General features: G+C 35.8%; 1 protein-coding gene across 2 annotated transcripts in view; it reads right to left on the reverse strand.

Moving 5' to 3' along the window:
* NPAT (nuclear protein, coactivator of histone transcription) overlaps positions 1–13,308 on the reverse strand; it is a 53,496-nt gene that overhangs the window by 20,799 nt on the left and 19,389 nt on the right. The window contains exons 3-7 of one of the 2 annotated variants that reach the window (XM_030836278.3): positions 6,759–6,819; positions 5,418–5,490; positions 2,693–2,733; positions 1,949–2,173; positions 900–981 (exon numbers count right to left, since the gene is read on the reverse strand). In XM_030836278.3, the coding sequence (XP_030692138.1) occupies positions 900–981; positions 1,949–2,173; positions 2,693–2,733; positions 5,418–5,490; positions 6,759–6,819 (482 nt within the window). Of the gene's footprint in view, positions 1–899; positions 982–1,948; positions 2,174–2,692; positions 3,220–5,417; positions 5,491–6,758; positions 6,820–13,308 lie in introns of those variants that run through there. The other variant, XM_060304006.2, reaches the window with a different exon arrangement.

The following is a 13,308-nucleotide window of genomic DNA, read 5'->3' on the forward strand; positions in this document are numbered from 1 at the left end:
ACTAATCTTAAGATCATGGTGGAAAAGATATTTTCTCTATTTGTGGTAGGAACAAAGGGCAGTTGAGTTGAAAAGCATTAATAGACTTGAATTAAGAAATGAATTTGAGGCTTAGCTTTATTACTTATTAGCTATATGGTCTGTAGCAAGGTACCCTCTGACCCACTCTATAATGGGATAAAACCAACTGCATTATTGGGTTTATGAAAGAATTCAATAAAGTATATGTAAAGACTTTATAAAAAGGTCAAGGTTCTTATAAATGTTAGATACTATTATAGTAGTTCTATTGTTTTAGGTGGTTAAGTGAGAAACCTTGCCATAAAGGAGGATGAGGTCAGACTTGAATGAGAGACAATCAACAGTAAAAATTCCAACAAAAATACCCATGGCATGGCCTTTGAGAAAACAGAAAAAACATTTTAAACTATTATCTCTCTTTTATGAAATATCCTTCAAACGAAGACACATGGGCTAAATAGGACAGAAAGAAACTTTTCTCAGAGAATGTCCCTGAGAAGAGTTTTTAACCATCGATTTAGAACTTTAAATGTGTGTTTGTAGACCTTAAAACATGCAGATATTATTTATATTTGTTTAAAAGAATGCTTATTTCAAAAAATTTGAGTTAACATCAATTTTAAGATATACCTTTCTATATACCACTATAGAAAAAAAATATTTCTAATGAAACAGTGAATAGGTCAGTGATTATAAAACACAACCTGTTTTCAGGGAGGATAGACTGTGGGAAAAAAAAAGTGTTTTGAAATGGATATAATAGTAAATAGTCTCAAGTACTTAATGCAATCTTGTTACCTTATTCACAATGTAAATATCCTGGTGTAATTTTTTTTTTGGAAGGTTATTGGAAACTTGTCCTTCTAAAAGGCATTTACCTTTTGCGTCTACCAGGAGACATTAAACTGGCATGAGTTTTCCTTTCCTGAGGACCAGGAATGATATTTAAAGCCTCTCCAGCTGTATTTCAAGAGAACAAAGCAGTAAGTCAAGGAAACTGAATAGTTTTCTATACTTGCATTAATGAAATAAATAGCACTACAAAGTGATTATTATTTTATATTAAATTCAGTTAGTATACACTGAGTGCCTACTCTGTGCAAGGCACGGTAGAAGATATTAAGATATATAAAACATAGTCTCTGTGACTTAAGGTTTTATGATAAAATACAAAGTACAGTATACAGAATAGTCTCAACAAAAAATATCATGGCAGAACAGAATAATTATAAGAAGTATAAACTAAGTGTACTGGGTAAGTGTTTTTACCCAGAGGTGTTAAAGAGGATGGAGAAAAGATGGAAATAAGGGAGAACATAGTGGATGTCAATACATTTTACCTGTGCAGAAGAGAAAAGAGATTGGTCTAAGAACTGAGAGGTGGCACCTCAGTTCTAACCCCAACTCTGTTATTAACTAGACTTTTGCCCCTTAATATCATGTGTTTATAATAATTTCAAGTTTATAAGAAGCAAGAAGTATCAGATGATCCTAAGTTTATCCCTAGCTCTAAGATTCAGCCAGGAATATACAGGATTTTCAACAGGTAGAGCTGGAAAAACATTCCTCATTCCAGCAGGACAGACTACCATGAACAAAGATAAGAAGGTGGTGAAATATAATGCACATTCCTTTTAAAATCAAATAACAGGGTCTTTTCTATTAATGAAGAGAATTGAGAACTAGAACAGAGTTCAAGGTTGGACTTCAGTTAGAACAGACATAAGAAGAATCCTAGATTAAAATGTTTCATAGATTTAATAATACGCATATTTAATGGCAGATTTACCTAATGTCTATTCTACTTCTAGCCTCTTATCTACTTTTTGCTATAATTTTATACCATGAATATAAAGACATTAGCACATCATCTCATTTATACAGTTTGATTAAAAACAAAATTTAAGAGTGCAGAATGTAAACTTACGGGTCATAGTGTCTTGTGACTGTGAATGGCTGACCACTACAAAATTTGACCTCAAAGGAGTTGAAATCTGGCCAGTTGGCCGAATAACTTGTGTAGCTGTCAAAGGAGAATTAGTAAATTGCCCTGAAAGATACGGTAAAGTCAGCAACTCTGAACTGACAGGAGCTGCTTGAGATGCAAGCCTTCTCTGCCGTTTGATTTCCGCAATTCCACTTCTTGTTCGGGCTGAAACACATGAGCATTTAAAAAAATTAACTCAATGTCAGAGTATTTTAAGAATTTTAAGAAGTTTACATGATATGTGTTCTACTACATGTTTAACATGGTGGATCTACGGACTGAAAAACAGCCCTTAAAAATATCAACTAAGTTTACATGATAATTTCAAAAGAAACAAACTAAAATTGAGTACATTCAAACTTTAAAAATCCAAGAATACATTTCTTCTGTAATAATTCACACTGATAACATCTCCACAAATTAGGAAACAGACTTATGGAATGAGAATTAAAAGATGTGAATACATGAGAGTCAATGAGAAAAATAAGGAATATTTAAAATGCATATTTTTACAATAAATGAAAATATTATTTCCTAATATGGTAACAGTACTTAGAAAAGCAGTAGTTTAAACAAAATATAAACTTAGCATACATGTATTGTTAACTAAAATGTTCATCTGACAGTAAGTTTGAGTTTAAAGTAATTCTGAACATTATTTATAGTTCAAAGTTGAATACCAACCTCTCTGACTGGCAGCAAAGCCTGGGGAACTTTGCATGCTCCTAATAAACAAAAGTAGTTTGACATTAAAAAACTTCTGTTGCCGAATACATTCTGATTTAGTTACAGTCAGACTTTAAGTAAATTATGAGTCAAAAGGCAAGAAATCTCTCTCAGACAAAAAAGATAAGCATTTTTTCTAGGTAACCAAATCTTATTTGCTTTAGGAGAAAAACAATGGCATATAAACATACACACATACATAATTTTAATAACCAAGTTTCTATCCAGTGTAATAAGCATTAGAGAGCCTTGACATCCCACTATGAGTACAATTTGACTTGAATTTAGGAACTCAATATATTTAAGAAAGCTATATATAATATTTTACAATTATCAATTATCTTTTATAACTATAGAGATGCCTTCCCAGAGAAATTCTGATTTTACATATAACTCCATACATAAATACTTCAGAATCCAAGTTGATTTCAAAGGAGATCCTGCTTTCATCAAATTTATGACTATGACATTACTTCATGGAAGCTCTAAAGAAGGAACAAAGCAAACAGATAAGAAAATTCACAATACAAGCTGATTCTCCTTTTACTATGAACTGAAGTTACCCATGTATTGATATTTTGTAAACAGTAAGACACCGTGCCATTGTCCTCAAAAATCTGTCAAATAAATCTCTACCAACAAGAGCCACGAAACTTACCAAATCGAATAAGCACTTTTTTTTTTTTTTTTGCCACACCCCATGGCATGAGGGACCTTAGTTCCCCGGCCAGGGATGGAACCGACGTCCCCTGCATTGGAAGGCAAAGTCTTAACTACTGGACCACCGGGGAAGTCCTGAATAAGCAGTTGTTTTTTTTTTTTTTGCGGTACGCGGGCCTCTCACTGCTGTGGCCTCTCCCGTTGCGGAGCACAGGCTCCGGACGTGCAGGCTCAGCGGCTATGGCTCACCAGCCGAGCCGCTCCGCGGCATGTGGTATCTTCCCGGACCGGGGCACGAACCCGTGTCCCCTGCATGAACCAATCTTGGAGAACACCTGGCTAAGAACCTTCTTCTTTTATGTAATACCTTGTCAATAAAATATTGCAGTAACTTATAAATAATCATAGGTGTTAATTAAACTATGAATGTCTTTGAGGATGTTTGCAAGGCGAGGAAAGATGAGGGTCAGGAAAGGGGAATAAGAGTAAAGACTACTGGGCCTTCCCTGGAGGCACAGTGGTTAGGAATCTGCCTGCCAATGCAGGGGACACAGGTTAGACCCTTGGTCCGGGAAGATCCCACATGCCATGGAGCAACTAAGCCCGTGCGCCACAATGAAGCCCACAAGCCCTAGAGCCCACACACTGCAACTACTGAGCTGGCGTGCTGCAACTACAGAAGCCCATGCTCCTAGAGCTGGTGCTCCGCAACAAGAGAAGCCACCTCTGGATGGACCTAGAGTCTGTCATACAGAGTGAAGTAAGTCAGAAAGAGAAAAACAAATACCGTATGCTAACACATATATATGGGATCTAAAAAAAAAACCAAAAAGAAGGTTCTGAAGAACCTAGAGGCAGGACAGGAATAAAGACGCAGACGTAGAGAATGGACTTGAGGACACAGGGAGGGGGAGGGTAAAGCTAGGACGAAGTGAGAGAGTGGCATGGACATGTATACACTACCAAATGTAAAACAGATAGCTAGTGGGAAGCAGCCGCATAGCACAGGGAGATCAGGTCGGTGCTTTGTGACCACCTAGAGGGGTGGGATAGGGAGGGTGGGAGGGAGACGCAAGAGGGAGGAGATATGGGGATATATGTATAGCTGATTCACTTGTTATAAAGCAGAAACTAACACCCCATTGTAAAGCAATTATACTCCAATAAAGATGTTAAAAAAAAAAAGAGAAGCCACCTCAGTGAGAAGCCCATGCACCGCAACAAAGAGTAGCCCCTGCTCGCCGCAAAGCAACAAAGACCCAACGCAGCCAAAAAAAAAAAAAAAAAAAAAGTAAGACTACCAAATAAGATGTGGTACAGAGTTACACAGACAGCATTTGGAGCCATTCTAGCAGTTTAAACTGAGGAAAGAAACAAGGCCCCTCCTTAAGTGGGGTATTCACTTGTAGCTGTCGGAGAAGGGTAAGAAACTATGGTTTTCATACTAGACTCTAGTTAAATAAGATACATTCTAAAATTGATACCTATTCTAAGGATGGTGAAACTGGCATTCCAAGGCCCTGACATATGTAGAAGGCAGATTAGTCCCATGTGATAATTCTAAAAGCAGAAGATTCAGAAGTATTACTGTTCAAGTTTGTTTCTTTATAAGGGAAGAACAAAGGAGGCATGGATTCCACATATCAATTTTCTGCATGTGTAATGAAGATACAACTGTATAAGGGAAGTCACATGGGGCCCACGTTAGGAGATTTGCATTCACCAAGACTGGGACTAGATTTGTATTCAGCCAGAGATCTGCCTCTAAATTGTTATGGGAACCCGGGAGTGCCATTAATTTCCTCATTTTTAAACATTTTATTAAAATACACAACTTAATTTCAAATTATTTCAATCAAAGACAAAGAAATATCAATAACCTATAATTTCAAAATTAGATCAGTGTTATATAAATGCACAATGTAGGTCATAAGATTTATATGTGAAGTGATTCTTACACGCGCTTGCATTCCAAAATCATTATGCACATTCTGATAAGCTTATTGTATAAGCTTTTTATTACCTGATCTGAGAAAGTGTATGGTCTAACTTCTTCCACAGAGATGACAAAATTGCTGGGACATCATTTGATGTTTCTAAATCATAAGAGGAAACATTTCATAATAAATACATTTGGAGAAAATTCATCATTTAATTTGAACAGACACAGAAAATCAATAAGGAAAACTTATCTCTCAGCTGTTGACGTTTTGTTGGGAACTGAGAAATAAGCCTATCTTGTAAAAGACCTGCAAAGCTACAACGAGGCTGCTTTCTTTGCTCAAGCCATTGAGAATCAGATACAATACGATGGAAGAGGAAACTTGTGAAAACTATGCAGGTTTTTTAGATCAATAATTTCATATTTTCTTTGAAATAAAAAAGACAAACTATTTTAAATCTTTCTTCTATTTATCATGTGACATTTGAAAGTAAATTAAAATAATTTTATTTATAAATTAAATTTATAAAATTATACAAACCCCCGTGGAGTGTGGAAATTAGTTTTCTACATCCAATGTTTTCATGTACAAATCACCATGACTGCTCAGCAACTACTCTACTTAGAATTACAGGTAAAATTCCTCAGGACTAATTAGTCTTTTTCAGGATGTGTTCTAAAGCCACAATGATAGGAAATTCATAAGGTATTTAAATTCTTTACTATATACTTATAAAAGCTCAAACCAGAGAAAGCTACCCAACATAAAAGTGGGAATATAAACCTTTGTATTGCAATAACATATTGTTTCTGAGGTCATTGACACATTAAACATTTCTGTAAGATAGTGAAAATAGTTTGGGAAAAGAAAATCTTCAGGCCCTGAACTTGAAGGCTTATCACTCTCTACAGTTTCTAGTTTTGTGATCTTGGAAGTTATCTGGCTTCTCTAATCCTCAATTTTCTGATACTTAAGAACAGGTCTAAACAATCGACAACTCTCACTGGATTATTTTAAGGACTGAGATAAAACCTATGAAAGCACATAGCACAATGCTGCAATAGACAGTACTCAATAAATGTTAAGCTTTTTAAAAAAAATGTTATCATTTACACTAATTCTTTACTGCTGAGTCTTTTCTTAACATGTTGTAAACTACAGAAATAACCAATATGAGAGAATAAATCTAACTTTCTCCTTAAGACACGAATTTAGGAAAGTTTTATTTTATACTTATCACTCAATAAAAATGAACTATTTAATTAGATATTTCACAGTAAATTTTATCTCATCATAGTTGACACAAGTTTTCTTATGGCTTTTAAGAAGTATTAATATCCTTTAAAAATTATTTCTAATTAAAAATATTAGCTAAATGCTGTATAAAACTAACAAAAAAATCCCTGAACCTGAATTCTTACCTTTTGCTTTCATAGCTACATATTCATTCAAAATTGTTGTCAAATTTTTTCCAAATAAAGACTGAAAAGAAAAAGATCAAGCATTACCAAAACCAAATAATACTACCAATAATTTCCCACTACAAAATATTTCACCATAAAAATTAATAAAAGATCTGGATTACAGAGTAGATGATAAAGAAATGGTGAAGAGCAGGTCATCAAAATGGAAACAGTCGCTTGTCAGGGGGTGAATCAAATCTTTTAAGGGTAAAGAACCTTGTCTGAATAAGATACTGTGACTGTTTCTTTAGCTAAGATAGTACAATGGCAGGAATGCAGTTTTCAGTTGGGAGGTAGGGATCCAGTCACACAAATGAGGACCCACTCCTAGTCTGCCCTTTCTATCCTGAATGCCATGTGGAACCTGCCAAAGAACAAAGTAAAAAAAATTGAGTGTAAGAGATATCGTTCCCAAGGATCAGTACCTTGCTATTTTCACTTCTACCATCTCATAAAGTCATTCCCCACTGCCCCCATTCCTATCAGTAATTAAAGGGCAGGCTTTTATTACCTCAAGTTTGAGGTCATATAATAGAACAGGGAAAAGCCAAGGATTTTTAGAGCAGACAGTTCTGGTTTTAAGTTCAACATTTACTGAATGTGTGAAAAATCACCCAGATTTTCTAAGGCTTACTTTCATATATAAAAATGACTTCCTAATGACTTAAGACATATGACTTCTTAATTAATACAATCTTTTGTGGTGAAGATTGATGATAAATGTAACATATCTAAGACAATGTCTAACACATAGGTGATTACTTCCCTTTCCCCTCCTGAACTTTCATAGCAGATCCCTATTTTATTCTTCTGTGTCATTAAAAAAATTTTTTTAAAATTTTATAATAGAGTATAGTTGATTAACAATGTTGTGTTAGTTTCCCTCCTCCCCCCCTCCCCACCCTGGTAACCGTAAGTTTGTTCTCTAAGTGTGTTTCTGTATTGTAAAAAAGTTCATTTATATCATTTTTTAAAAGATTCCGCATATAAGTGATATATTTGTCTTTCTCCGTCTGACTTCACTTAGTATGATAATCTCCAGGTCCATCCACGCTGCTGCAAATGGCATTATTTCATTTGCTTTAATGGCTAATATTCCATAGTATACATGTACCACATCTTCTTTATCCATTCATCTGCTGATGGACATTTAGGTTGCTTCCATGCCTTGCCTATTGTAAAAAGCACTGAAATGAACATTGGGGTGCATGTATCCTTCCACGTTTTTCTCCATATACATATCCAGGAGTGGGATTGCTGGATCATATGGTAGCTCTGTTTTTAGTTTTTTAAGGAACCTCCATACTGTTCTCCATAGTGGCTGTACAAATTTACCTTCCCACCAACAGCGTAGGAGGGTTCCTTTTTCACACTCTCTCCAGCATTTGTTTGTAGACTTTCTGACGATGGCCATTCTGACTGGTGTGAAGTGATATCTCATTGTAGTTTTGATTTGCATTTCTCTAATAATCAGCGATGCTGAGCATCTTTTCATGTGCCTCTTATCAATCTGTATGTCTTCTTTGGAGAAATGTCTATTTAGGGCTTCTGCCCATTTTTTGATTGCATGGTTTGTTCTTTTGATATTGAGCTGCATGAGCTGTTTGTAAATTTTGGAGATTAATCCCTTGTTGGTTGCATCATTTGCAAATATTTTCTCCCATTCTGTGGATTGTCTTTTCATTTTCTTTATGGTTTTCTTTGCTGTGAAAAAGCTTTTGGGTTTAATTAGGTCCCATTTGTCTATTACTATTTTTACTTCCATAACTCTAGGAGATGGATACAAAATAACATTGTTGCAATTTATATCAAAGAGTGTTCTGCCTATGTTTTCCTCTAGGAGTTTTATAGTATCCCGCCTTACATTTAGGTCTTTAATCCATTTTGAGTTTATTTTTTGGTATGGTATTAGAGAGTGTTCTAATTTCACTCTTTTACATGTAGCTGTCCAGTTTTCCCAGCACCACTTATTGAAGAGACTGTCTTTCCTCCATTGTATAATCTTGCCTCCTCTGTCATAAATTAATAGACCATAAGTGTGTGGGTTTATTTCTGGGCTTTCTATCCTGTTCCACATTTCTGTATTTGTGCCAGTACCATACTGTTTTGATGACTCTAGCTTTGTAATATAGTTTAAAGCCAGGGAGCCTGATTCCTCCAGCTCCGTTTTTCTTTCTCAAGATTGCTTTGGCTATTTGGGGTCTTCTGTGTCTTCATACAAATTAAAACATTTTTTTTTTCCAGTTCTGTGAAAAATGCCATTGGTAATTTGATAGGGATCGAATTGAACTTGTAGATGGCCTTGGGTAGTATAGTCATTTTGACAATACTCATTCTTCCAATCCAAGAACATGGTATATCTTTCCATCTGTTCATGTCATCTTTGATTTACTTTCATCAGCATCTTATAGATTTTGGAGTACAGGTCTTTTGCCTCCTTAGGTAGGTTTATTCTTAGGTATTTTATTCTTTTTGATGCAATGGTAAATGGGATTGTTTCTTTAATTTCTCTTTCTGATCTTTTGTTGTTAGTGTACAGGAATGCAAGAGATTTCTATGTACTAATTTTGTATCCTGCAACTTTACTGAATTCATTGATGAGTTTAGTTTTCTGGTAGCATCTTTAGGATTTTCTACGTATAGTGTCATCATCTGCAAACAGTGAGTTTTATTTCTTCTTTTCCAATTTGGATTCCTTTTATTTCTTTTTCTTCTCTGACTGCTGTGGGTAGGGCTTCCAAAACTATGTTGAATAAAAGTGGCAAGAGTGGACATCCTTGTTTTTGTTCCTGATCTGAGAGGAAATGCTTTCAGCTTTTCATCTCTGAGTATGATGTTAGCTGTAGTTTTGTCAGATACTGCCTTTATTATGTTGAAGTAGGTTCCCTCTATTCCCACTTTCTGGAGAGTTTTTATCATAAATTGGTGTTGAATTTTGTTAAAAGCTGTTTCTGCATCTATTGAGATGATCACATGGTTTTTATTCTTTAATTTTTTGATGTGGTATATCACACTAATTGATTTGTGTATACTGAAAAATCCTTGCATCCCTGGGATAAATCTCACTTGATCATGGTGTGTGATTCCTTTTACTGTATTGTTGGATTTAGTTTGCTAGTATTTTGTTGAGAATTTTTGCGTTTATGTTCATCAGTGACACTGGCCTGTAATTTTCTTTTTCTTGTGGTATCTTTGTCTGGTTTTCGTATCGGGGTGATAGTGGCCTCACAGAATGAGTTTGGGAATGTTCCCTCCTCTGCAATTTTTTGGAATAGTTTCAGGATAGGTAACTCTTCTCTAAATGTTTGACAGAATTCACCCGTGAAGCCATCTTGTCCTGGACTTTTGTTTGCTGGGAGTTTTTTAGTCAGTTTCAATTTCACTACTTGTGATTGGTCTGCTCATATTTTCTATTTCCTCCTAGTTTAGTCTTGGGAGATTGTACCTTTCTAAGAATTCATCCCTTTCTTCTAGGTTGTCCATTTTAGTGACATAGAGTTGCTTGTGGTACAGTGGCTTCTGTGTTATTTAAAGTCTGAGAAGTTAAGGGATACACCTAATACTAACTGGATCATTATACCTTGCTTTATTTTTAGTAGCTAAAAAAACAATTGCTGAATGAATGCTATATAATGAATTATGTCCACATAAATTCATGTGAGGTCACATCAAGAAGGTGGTTGTTTATAAGCCAGGAAGACAGCCTTCACCAGGATCGGAAACAGGGGCACTTGATCTTAGTCTTTCCAACCTCCAGAACCATGAGAAGTAAGAATCTGGGTGGTAGATTTGCTTGTAGTTACTAGGGTATTACTGCAGCTAGGCCCCCACAGCACACAGAGCTACACACACAGATATGCTAATCCACATATACAAAAAATCTGGGGCTTCCCTGGTGGCGCAGTGGTTGAGAGTCTGCCTGCCGATGCAGGGGACACGGGTTCATGCCCCGGTCCGGGAAGATCCCACATGCCATGGAGCGGCTAGGCCCGTGGGCCATGGCTGCTGAGCCTGCGCGTCCGGAGCCTGTGCTCTGCAATGGGAGAGGCCACAACAGTGAGAGGCCTGTGTACCGCAAAAAAAAAAAAAAAAAAAAAAAATCTGTATTTCTGTATATAACTATACATATATTAAAATAAACTTCATAACTGATATCTCTGACTATATAATTTAATGCTACAGGTCTTATTTTTATGCTTATTTGTACTTTCTCTCTCACAGAGTGAGAAACCTGGCTCCCATTATCTATATTAATTTACTTGTTAAAGTTGCTAATTTAGAAGAATTCAGAAGAATTTAAGATCTATTCATGTTATTATATGAATCAATAGTGCTGATTTTTACTGCTTACTAGTAGGAATGTACCAGTTTGTTTATTCATTCACTTGCTGAAAGACATCTTGGTTATTTTCAGTTTTTGTCCACCACAGATAAACATCAGCATGTAAGTTTTTGTGTGAATATAAGTTTTTCAATTTACTTGGGTAAATATCTGGTTGTATGAATGCTGGGTCACGTGCGGCCCAGTTGTTTAACTTCATAAACAACTGCTAATCTGTTTTGCAAAGCGGCTGTATGATTTTGCATTGTCATCAGCAATGAATAAGAGTTTTTGTTGCTCTGCATCTTTGCCACCAAGAATCTGACAAACTTTAAAAATTGTTTTTTATAGTAGTCATTCTAATATGTATGTATCAGTATCTGACTGGGGTATTAATTTTCATTTTCCTAATGACTAATAATGTGGAGTATTTTTTTCACATGCTTATTGCCATTCCTGTATTTTCTTTGGGGAAGGGTCTTCAGATCTCTTGCCCACTAAAGAAAAAATTCAGTTAAAAAAAAAAAGTTTCCTATATATTCTGGGCACAATCCTTTTTTCAGAGCTGCAAATACTTTCTCCTAGCTTATGGCCTGTCATTCTTTTAATACTGTCTCTTATAGAGCAAAAATTTAAAATTTTTATAACGTTGAATTTATCAAGTTTCCATTTTTCAGTCAGCGCTTTTGGCTTCATGTCTAAAAATTCATTACCAAAACCAAGATTGCACAGTTTCTCCTATGTTTTCTTCTGAAACTCCTATAGTTCTATGTTCTACATTTTGATCTATTATCCACTGTTGGTTAATTTTTGTATGAGGTATGTGTAAAGGTTTTTCTTTTTCTTTTTTTTAAAAAAATCTGGATGTCTAATTGTTCTATCACCACTTGTTGTTAAGATTATCCTTTCTCTAGTGAATTGCCTTTGTGTTTTTGTCAAAAAAATCACATTTGGACTCTCTATTTTGTTCCACTGATCTTATACCTATTTCCTAATGCCACTCAATCCTGATTACTATTGCTGGTTAGTAAGTCTTAAGGTCGAGTAGTGTGAGTCCTTGAACATATCCTTTTTAAGAACTGTTTGGGTTATTCTGCCACAACACTACTTAAGTGGTACTTGTGCTCCTACTCCAAGAGGCCAGCACTGTGCATCAGCAAGCTGGCAGCAGTAGTGGCTAGGTCTCAGACCCCCAGTTTGAAGGACAGCCCTGCCCACCAGCACACCCACAGCAGCTGTGGCCCAACCGCAACAGGAAGCTGCACACAGCCCACACAGTGGATACCCCTGGAGCACCTGGCTCTGGTGACAGGGGGATTCTACCACTGAGCCCACCGGACACCTTCTACATAAAGCCACTCTTTCAAGACCAGGATAATACATAGAAACAAATACAGAGAGCTAGGCAAAATGGAGAGACAAAAGAATACCTTACAAACAAAATAAGATAAAACCCCAGAAAAAGAACTAAACAAAACAGAGATTAGCAATTTACCAGCTAAAGAGTTTAAAGTAATAGTCATAAAGATGCTCACTGAACTTGGGAGAAGAATTGATGAACTCAGGTGAGAACTTCAACAAAGAGAAAATACAAAAAAGAACCAATGAGAACTGAAGAATACAATAACCGAAGTGAAAATAACTACAATCAACAGGTTAGAGAATGCAAAAGAATGGATCAGCAATCTGGAAGACAAGGTAGCAGAAATCACCCAATTAAAACAGAAAAGATTGAAAAAAAATGAGGATAGTTTAAGGGATCTCTGGGACAACGTCATGCACACTAACTTTCCCATAATAGGGATTCCAGAAGGAGAAGAGTGAGAGAGAAAAGAATAGAAAACCTATCTGAAGAAATAATGGCTGAAAACTTCCCTAACTTGTCAAAGGAAAAGACATCCAAATACAGAAAGCATAGAGTCCCATACAAAATGAACCGAAAGAGACCCACACCAAGACACATTATAATTTAAATGTCAAAAGTTAAAGAGAAACAGAGAATCTTAAAAGCAGCAAGTGAAAAACAACTAGTCACATACAAGAGAACCCCTATAAGATGATCAGAGGATTTTTCAGCAGAAACTTCAAATGCCAGAAGCGACTGGCACAACATGTTGAAAGTGCTGGAAAAAATAACTGAACAACCAAGAATACTCTACCTGGCAAGATTATAATTCAGAAGTGAAG

This window comes from Globicephala melas, chromosome 8 (assembly GCF_963455315.2).
Source record: "Globicephala melas chromosome 8, mGloMel1.2, whole genome shotgun sequence".
NCBI lineage: Eukaryota > Metazoa > Chordata > Mammalia > Artiodactyla > Delphinidae > Globicephala > Globicephala melas.